This window comes from Priapulus caudatus, unplaced genomic scaffold, assembly GCF_000485595.1.
Source record: "Priapulus caudatus unplaced genomic scaffold, Priapulus_caudatus-5.0.1 Scaffold677, whole genome shotgun sequence".
Lineage (NCBI taxonomy): Eukaryota > Metazoa > Priapulida > Priapulimorpha > Priapulimorphida > Priapulidae > Priapulus > Priapulus caudatus.
The window spans coordinates 161,532-170,879 of record NW_014577738.1 but is presented as its reverse complement, the minus strand read 5'-3'; the positions used below and the strand labels follow the sequence as shown (position 1 = coordinate 170,879).

Genomic DNA, 9,348 nt, shown 5'->3' with positions numbered 1-9,348 from the left:
ATTTGGGTCAGGCGTGATGAGCCCTGTCTCTAGGAGAGTAACTCCGGCTATGCTAACCTGCTTAATACGAAAAAACATTATATTGAAGTGAGGAATCGGTGTAGAAAATCAAGTATTGTGCTGCTAAAATACTGCTGTACTGTTGTACATGGTTGTGTCACGCGGCCGTGCTTTTATGTAAATATGTAGATCGAACGTAGACAGACGAGCGCATGAAAACCGCGTCGCGTGCGACCGCCTGGCTTCGACGGCGTGGCCGCGACCGACCGGCTGGCTTCGACCGCGTGGCCGCGACCGACCGGCTGGCTTCGACCGCGTGGCCGACGGCGACGTTGCTTCCAGCGATAGCGTTGTATTTTCAGAAAAAACCACATTTATAATTTTCGGTGACGAACGCTAATGGTGTATAGGCGCAGACGAAGCAAATGTTTATGCGTTAGGTTTGCGTTATAATTCAACGACAGCGTGCGCGCCCTGTTTTAGCAGTAGTCGCCTTGTTACGGATGGCTCGTGCACTCTGAGAGACCAAGTCTCCTTCCGTGTTTCAGATCTGCCGCGTCTCCCATCGAGCTACTCTGAGATGGCGGTGAACGTTCTAACACCAGTATTTCTATGCATCTCTCTCTTATATTTGTAGCAAGTCGTTCTGTATGAGTTTCTCGTTATCTTCTCGGCAACCTTGTGTTTTTTTCGCCAACTGCAGTGCCACAGGACACCACAAAAACTAAAAACGCAAACGTTAGTTGCAACGCTAGTTAACGTTAGTTTAACGCAAACGCTATAGCGTGCGTTTCTAAATCTCTAAGTGGATTAGAACTTAGATATCGTGCTCGTTCAATCCCGACGATATGCGCCTACAAAATACACCCACTTATTTTCTATCTGCAGCTACTGATGCCCATAGAAACTTTTTGCTTTGCTCCCTTCCAATGCTTAGTCATGCACACGCTTGGCGGCTGCGGGCATTTTGCGCGTGTGCCTTTCATAAAAGCTGGTTTTTCCACCTAATGCGTGACGATGGTTAAAAGCACCTGGCTTCCTCATGTGTTTATGCAATGTATATTTCACACTCGCCGCGTGTGGCAACGGCAATGCTCATGCAGTGCGTTATACGTTCCTGTTGCGCGTTGAACGTTCATGTTGCAGTGCATGTTTGCGCGTGCAACGTTCATGTCTGCAGTGCTTATACGTGCCTGTTAGCGCGTGTGGCGATTGCATGTGTCAGTGTTTATACGTTCATGTGTCAGTTACTGCGTTATACGTCATGCTGCGCGTTTGCGGCGTTCATGTTGCCAGTCGTTATACGTCCTGTTCGCGCGTTGCGTCGGCGTCTTGTTCAAGGTACGTGTATACGTTCCTGTTGCGGCGATCGGTCGAACCGTTCATTGTTGTCAGGTGCGTGATAACGTTGACGCTTTGCTCGCGTGGGGCGTTCATGTTGCAGTTTCGTCTATACGTTCCTGATAGCGCGTTGGAGCGCACGTTCATGTTGCCATGTGCGATACCTATACGCTTCTGTTGCGCGTGCGCGGCGTTCATGTTGCAGTACGTATAGGTCATGTTTGCGCGTTGGTGCGTTTCATGTTGCATGGCGTTGGTACGGTTCAGCGACGATTGGTGACCGTTTCGCCGTCAACATCTTTCGGACCCACGAGTTGATTATATGTCTATTATCTAATTAATTATACTTACTAACATCGCCTAAGTAACCGCGTCGGGTTGGGAAATCATTTTCGCAATAATTAGTTTGATCCGATTCATGTGATACTAGGTATCTATTATGTTATTATATGCTATATATCAATACCAGGAGTGGTTTATATATAATAAATCCGCACCAGTTATACCATATATATATATCATATTTAATCGATAGATACATTATTATGTATATATATACAGTCAGTTGCCCTTGCTACATAAAGCTACACTGTTGCAGGACGCAAACTATCATTATATATACCACAGCGCACGCGACGCACTGCACGCACACACGCACGCAACACAACGCATCGCCACGCACGCACCAACGCACGCACTGGCACCGTTCACCTATTACACGTTCATTTAGATTCTACTACTTTTGCCAATTAATGCTCTATATATATATATATATATCTATACTATACTATATCTTTATTGCGAAAGTAGTAAGTATAAACATTGCAAAATATTTAGTAAATAAAATTGCACACGAAGATAGTGAAAAATAATGTGGATGTCTTTTATACATCCGTTATTATTTTTATATCTTGCGTTTTTAAACCATACAGTGTGATCCCTCGTCGCGGAACACATGCCTTTATATGAAGCTCTTTGTACAAGGATCAGTCAAGAGTGGCTGTAATTGGCTGACCCTTATCTCCGGCTACGAAGGCCACCGTCGTCAGATGCATCCATTTCCGGGAATGTTATGTATTGGTGGTTGATCAATCGTAGCATCTCGTCAAACATTTTAGTACTGTTAGGAAAATTTTACAACTCCACAAAAACCATGATAAAATAGAGGGATTACTTATATCAGTGATGATCGTTTAAGAACCAACTTCTAGTATTGGCAGTTGCTACGCAGTATTGCTGCTATGTTCTTAGATATGCTCAGTGAAAGCGACGCTCTGAGGCAGACGACTGAGTTTGATACCATCTTTGAACCGTCTTAGGACTGCTCTCATTATGTTCTTCTTGCACAGTGTCATGCCGCCGCGTGCCGTCTCGTCAAAGCTTTGTAATCATGCTTCAAACAAGAAGGAAATGATTCCTTGCNTCTCTACACCCACACCCTCCATCCACCCTCACCCTCCTCACCCACCCCTCTCTACACCCACACCCTCCCTCCATATGCACCCTCACCCGCTGCTTTAGCGAAGAATTTTTAGTATCTGAACCATATAAGTTCAAGAGCTAATAATACATGTAATTCACACACACGCACGCACGCACGCACGCACGCACTATATATATATATATATATATATATATATATATATATATATATATCAGTATAGTAGTAATATATCATATATAAGTAGATAATAGGGAAATATGTGTATATGTAATACATATCATAATAGCTGTTGATACGTTGTCGATATGGCAGACGCTGCAAATGTTTAGAATTCATATATAGGGAAAGCATATATATATATATATATATATATATATATATATATATATATATATANCATCGCAGCAAACCGTGGCTCTTTGCTAGCTATTCTCATAAATCTTGCCTTAATCTATCTTTAACCGGCAAAACATGTGTTTCGCTTTTTCATAATTTAGACGGCACAACTCTATGAACAGATCGTTGTATAGAACCACGGGACTCGCGCCTCAATTTCACTCTTACACGGTACATGCACCGGTCCAGTACCAGCCGAAGAGTGTCAACTATTCGACCAATTGGCCCAGGACGGACGACGACACCCTACGTCCGGAGATAGGCGTGCGCACGACCCACCAACGACCAACCACAGTGTCGATGACGACACGCACGATATATCCCCAACTTTCAGGTCAGGTGCTGCCCCGGTTCCAATTGCCTCCACCAGATAACTCAGGGTAGGCAGGTGACTTCCTTCAGGCCTCGGTGATACCAATAATGCGGTGACGGTCTCTCTGAATTCTTCGCTAAGCGCTTTTCTCGGGAGTTCGATTCCCGCGTGTTGATTGAGAGTCCGGAGCCCAGTGCCCCACTCATCTGAACCAATCAGAAAGTGACTTGACCCGGTGTGAGGATCAGGTTCATCGTCAGGATCCGGCACCCATGGTAAAGTGTAGGGGCGCGAATTTGGAAGCCGCTCAACACACACCAGCGCGCAGACAACAACTCTTCATGCCAGTGGATGTCGGCATTTACCTAACACCGCAGATAGGGCACGCTCGCAAGACATTGAATCATTCGATTCGACACGCCTCACAAAAGAGCCTGTGTGATCTCGGGCGGATTAACCTCCACACCATTTCCCATTTGCGGTTTGTCACTTGGTGGTTGTGTTATTTTATTCTGATCTAGGGCGCGCTAGCTAAGTTCTTTTAACTCGTTATCAGCTCCCACAAAATTTGTTCCGTTATCTGATTGCATGCTGGATTGCGCTTGCCTCGCCTGTTAGTGAACGAGAGCATGCTTGCCGACGCGCAAGAGCGGATATTCCAGGCTCCAGGCCAGTTCAATGATGTACTGCTCTACATGCGAGACACCTTGTGACAGGCACTTTGTAGCGTTTTTGCTTACGTATACGTCCTCTGTCCTTGTTTTGTCAAGTAGGGCCGCCAAAGGTCTCAACTCCTGATTCTCGCGATATGCCTGTGCCTGGAAGCAGTCTCATCTCGGGCAGCGGAGCCATTACTTTGCGCCAGCTGGCATTTTGCACCTCGACGTCTACACCGTAAGACATTGGTTGGTTCGAACTTCCTTTACTTCCTCCCTCCCATGTATGATCAGTATTTGCCCCGGTGGGTTGCTAGTGTATGTGGAAACACCTGCCACCGTGGTCATTCTGTGAGTGTGGTTTTGTGACTATTAAGCGGCGAGCCTGCGATGGCTTATGTAACCGACCACCTGTAGCGATCTAGTGCCAGATCACCGACGGAACGGACCCCGATGCCGACCGACGATCCACCAGCGAGGTGCACTGACGACACCGATGACTGACACACCCACGACGACGACGACCACCACACCCCGACCACCGCGCGACGAACGGACAACCATGCCACCACGACGCACAACGACCATTACCCAACCACGACCAAACGGACGCCACACCACAACCACGACCGAGCCACCACCCACACGAGACGACCAGCGGACGGGAACGACCCGTAGGAACGACCCAGCGACGACAAGTCACATCATGCTTTTGCGCTGGCAGAATCACCGGAAACCGCGACTGTTCTCACATGGCAGGTTTGGTGTGATTCTCTAGTCGACCGCTACCATTCCCATCACACCGTTTGCTGTCTAAGCGCGGATTCAGCCTCAGTTATGGAGCTTGATCGATTCTTTACTGTGCGTCCACGGGACTCAAATCGTCAATTTTCCCCGAGTACACCTCTTCTTGTGCAATGCGCTGTGATCCATTTAACTCTGCATGCTGCACTTCTGGATCACTTCTCAAGCAACGATTAAAGATTTTCTATTGCTTGGCTCTCCTTCGAGCTTCTCATGTGAACGACATATCCAGGCCTGTTAATACCGTTCTTTATCTTACCACGAAGAAAAATCCTTGACGAGCGATACGGACCAAGGTCGAACACTTTTCTGGATTGCTTGACCGTGTGTACTACACGCATTGGACGCACTTCATAGCCCTCGTTCTACTGGGGACTGGTTCAAGACGATTTTTAGGCCAGTTTGAAGGAGCCTGGGCCAAGTACGACGGACCATTCCACCACAGATCACTCTCCATCAACTCGGCTACACTTAATCCACGGGTGGGCAAGTCTGCACTATTCAACTTTGTAGGCACATAACGCCACTGTTCTGGCGACGAACATTCATGGATCTCGCCAACCCGGTGTGCAACAAATGGCTTGTAACGACGCGACTCGCCGCGAATCCAATAGAGTACATTCAAACTATCCGACCAGTAAATGATTTCGGAGTTTGCTATCTTTAGTGTAGCACGCACACGCTGCGTCAAACGAAGACCAATCAGTGCTCCTGATAATTCTAGTCTTGGAATCGACAGTGACTTAAGTGGCGCTACTCTAACTTTGGATGCAACTAAGGCAACCGAGATTTGTCCCGCTTCGTACTCGCACCGTAAGTAGATGGCTGCAGCATATGCGCACATCGATGCATCCACGAACGTATGAAGCATTTTCCTGACGATACGTCCGTTATGTAGTGACAAACATCGCGTCACTTTTATGTCCGTAAGCTTGGGAAGTTCCCTGAACCAGTTTCTCCATTCTCGCGATAACTCCGACGGAAGAAGTTCGTCCCACTCTATGCCCTTGACCCAGGTTTGCTGCATGTAGATTCTTGCACGAATCGTAAACGGTGCCAAAAAATTCAGTGGGTCATAGAGCGTTGCTGAGCTTCGAAACACGTTTCGTTTTGTTGCTCTCATTTCCGATGGCGGGATTTCCACTTTGAACGTGAACACATCACGACTTGCATCCCATATCAAACCCAGCGTTTTTATCGCTGGTAAATAGTTCGAGTCTAATTCAATGTTTAAGGCCCGCTCGTTTTCCGGCACATCACGAAGCACGTTTATACTGTTCGACATCCATTTCCTGATGACGAATCCAGCTGTTCCGAGTAGGTCAGTTATTTCACGCCGCAACTCGACGCCAGATTGCTCAGAAATAACACTGTCCATTACGTCATCAACATATGTAGAGTGCAACACAGATTCTGCTGCATCAGGATGGGAATCTGCATGTGTTTTAGCATGATGCCTAATTACGTCCTGCGAGAGATATGGGGACGCACTATTGCCAAACACTAGCCGTTGATACTCATATTCCCGGACTGGTTCATTCTCGTTATCACGCCAGAGGAACCGATGATACTTTCTATCCATTGGTGCCAACTCGATTTGCAGAAACATTTCTGCGATGTCACCTACTATGGCGATTGGATTCTTACGGAAGCGCATGAGGACATCAATTATTTCACGGTGGAGCTTGGGACCAGGATGTATGCAATCATTCAGTGATTTGCCGTTGTTCTTGGCTGCCGCATCCATCACTACTCNGAGAGAGAGAGAGAGAGAGAGAGAGAGATTAGGGAGTTTTTTTTATTTCTTCTACTGTGTGTGTGTGTGTGTGTGTATGTGTGTATGTGTGTGTGTGTGTGTGTGGAAAAACACTCAAAACGCAAAGGCAAAACTAGCTAATATTGTCAATAAAAATGAGGGAACTGCCCTAGTGAAAGTAGTTGTAGTTCACACGAAATTAGATGACACTCGAAAACTGGTTATTTTAAGTGCAACGCTGATACGGTTTGGTTATCAACGCTTGCATGGCCGAATATCTCGTATATTTGACGAAATTTAAAAAAATTTGATATTCCATAAGTAAGGATTATTGAGGTGTTTCTTAAATCATAGGTGAAAATGAAATGGAAAATTTATTTCCACAATACAGCATGCATACAAATTGTGAGTTGACCAGGAAGTGACTTTACAGTGTCATTGCGAACGTCATAAAGTTTGACGGATGTATGAACGCAATAAAACGTAATTACAAAACTTTGTTTAAATAACAAAACTAACCCCAAACACCGTAGTATTGCTTGTAATAAGAAATTTTGAATTTAAAGTGATGATATATATGGTTACTTATAAACAAGAGTGCACGTAACTAAACATAATGGACATAGCTTGTGGGGTAGTGATTATCAAGGTAGATTGCGAACGTCATCTTTTGCACAACTTTTATTAAACAAATTCCATATTTCCGTACTTTCGGTCAATAGATTGCCTCTGTACCATTTATGTCAATATAAAACAGTATAATAAATAAAAATAATGGAGAAAATGTGTCCAAACATACATTTATTATCATTTACTGAACATAAAAATCATCTTGACAGAAAATGGTGCACCTTTATATGGAATATGTCATATGCTGATTTATACATTTTATGGACCTCAGTGATTGCGTTATAACTTATAGTGGGGCCACACTGTAGTCGAATTTTACTGCAAGTTGTTACTTCCCAGTACCACGGTACTTTAAAGTATTAGGGTTAGGGTTAGGGTCAGGGTATTAAGCAGGAATATTTTAATTCTTTTACATTTTTAACTTGTTTACATTTCTCAATTTGAAACTTTTCCCATTTCTTTGGCCGTGCAGTTTCAAAACAAACCGTCCAAATCACGGCTGCACGGCTCGCTGGCTAATACGCATACGCACACGACAGGCACACTCACACAGTTTCTTGCACATACAAACACGCATGCATACGCACGCACGCACGCACGTGCGCGCGCGCGCACATACATACGCAGACATATAGACACCTAATTTATGCATTCCACCAATCCCCCCTCGCGCTGCCGTTGGCTGCTTGTCACGTGCCTTGCTCTTGATCGCGCCTGTATTGTGCTTCCTTCAGTAAGAGTACGGCTGATTCATTCATGCCGCACACGTAATAATGTATGCGAATAATGTGCCTCCGTAGCAACCCAACACCCCTACTAAAGAATAACTAGTCCAGGGCTTGAAACTAACCTAAAATGTCAATGACCTGTAAAATTCACTAGCCATTAAAAATATCTACCAGCCCTTACTTTTCTGAAGTGCGGCGCTGAAGCTATGCAGTGAGCACAGTTTTGCCATTTGCGGGGGTGGGGGGGAGTGAGGTGGGTGGATCTGGGTTTTGATTTTAGACGCTCTTATGAAGCCTGCTAAAATTTAATGACGAAAATTGAGAACATATTTGTCTGCTTGATAATCACTTTTATTAATGACAATTTTACTAGTTAATCATTATGAATTATAATGATCAATATCAATAATTATCAATATGGTCTCAGTCGTCCGGCATGCTGAAGGCAAGGTCATCATTGGCCTTGTCTTCCAGCTGCTGTAACTCCTCATCAGGGACAAAGTCTTCCTCCTCCTCCTCCTCTACATCACCAGCATCCTCCATGTAATTTGGTCTTCTGGCTCTGCTGCCTGCTGAATTCCATAGGTGGATGGCTTCGCTCGGATCAAACTCCCCAACCTCCGGGGTTTCCAATAAGACCATCAGTAAATCTGACAGATTACTGTCGAGCAAACAACTCCTCCAGTCGTTTTTCACGATTCCCATTTGGCTAAACCCTCTCTCAGCCTCCACGCTGCCAGCAGGGAATGTCAAGACCAGGTCGATTAGCGCAAGGATGTTGGGACATTTGGCCACCATGCCCCTGTTGATTGTTTCCCAGGAGAGCGATTTGATATCTGGGTAGCTAGAATTTAAAAAAAAAAATACAATAATTTAACTCAATTCTCAAGCAGCATTTATGTAGTACCTATATAAGACAGGCTTCACTAAAGAACTGGAATGATAATTAAAAATTGTCTTACCTCTGGTACAGAAGGCACTTGAGTCTGGTGAACTCTGGCTCTATCTGGTTGCTGTCCATACCAGCTGCATCCAGTGCTGGAGCAAGCTTACCAAGAAGTACAGCGACCTTGTCATCTCCAAAATCTGGAAAATAATATTCTACTGTTAGTACATATATATGTATTGATTATTCCGTGATGTTGTAAAACATTTTATATTACAGGTAACATATTAATGTGACAACAGATATAGTATTGACCTTACTTATTTTTAGCTCATCTGACATAGTCAGATGCAGCTTGTAGAATCGCATGATCGTCCGTGCGTCCGTGCGTCCG

General features: G+C 44.9%; 2 protein-coding genes across 2 annotated transcripts in view; both read right to left on the bottom strand.

Annotated features, from left to right (window-relative positions):
* Window positions 1-5,285: 5,285 nt before the first annotated feature.
* Window positions 5,286-6,701, bottom strand: LOC106812706. The gene has a single exon (XM_014816649.1). It carries the CDS (start codon window positions 6,699-6,701, stop codon window positions 5,286-5,288), a length of 1,416 nt encoding a protein of 471 aa, XP_014672135.1.
* Window positions 6,702-8,491: 1,790 nt separating this feature from the next.
* The window catches only part of LOC106812705, an 11,763-nt gene continuing 10,906 nt past the window's right edge, over window positions 8,492-9,348 (bottom strand). Inside the window, exons 3-4 of the mRNA XM_014816648.1 lie at window positions 9,031-9,154; window positions 8,492-8,912 (exon numbers count right to left, since the gene is read on the bottom strand). Coding sequence (XP_014672134.1) covers window positions 8,492-8,912; window positions 9,031-9,154 — 545 coding nt within the window. The remainder of the gene's footprint in view (window positions 8,913-9,030; window positions 9,155-9,348) is intronic.

What these genes read in the sequence shown, in the direction of transcription:
- LOC106812706 (XM_014816649.1), bottom strand. Translation starts at nt 6,701, where the DNA reads ATGGATGCGGCAGCCAAGAACAACGGCAAATCACTGAATGATTGCATA.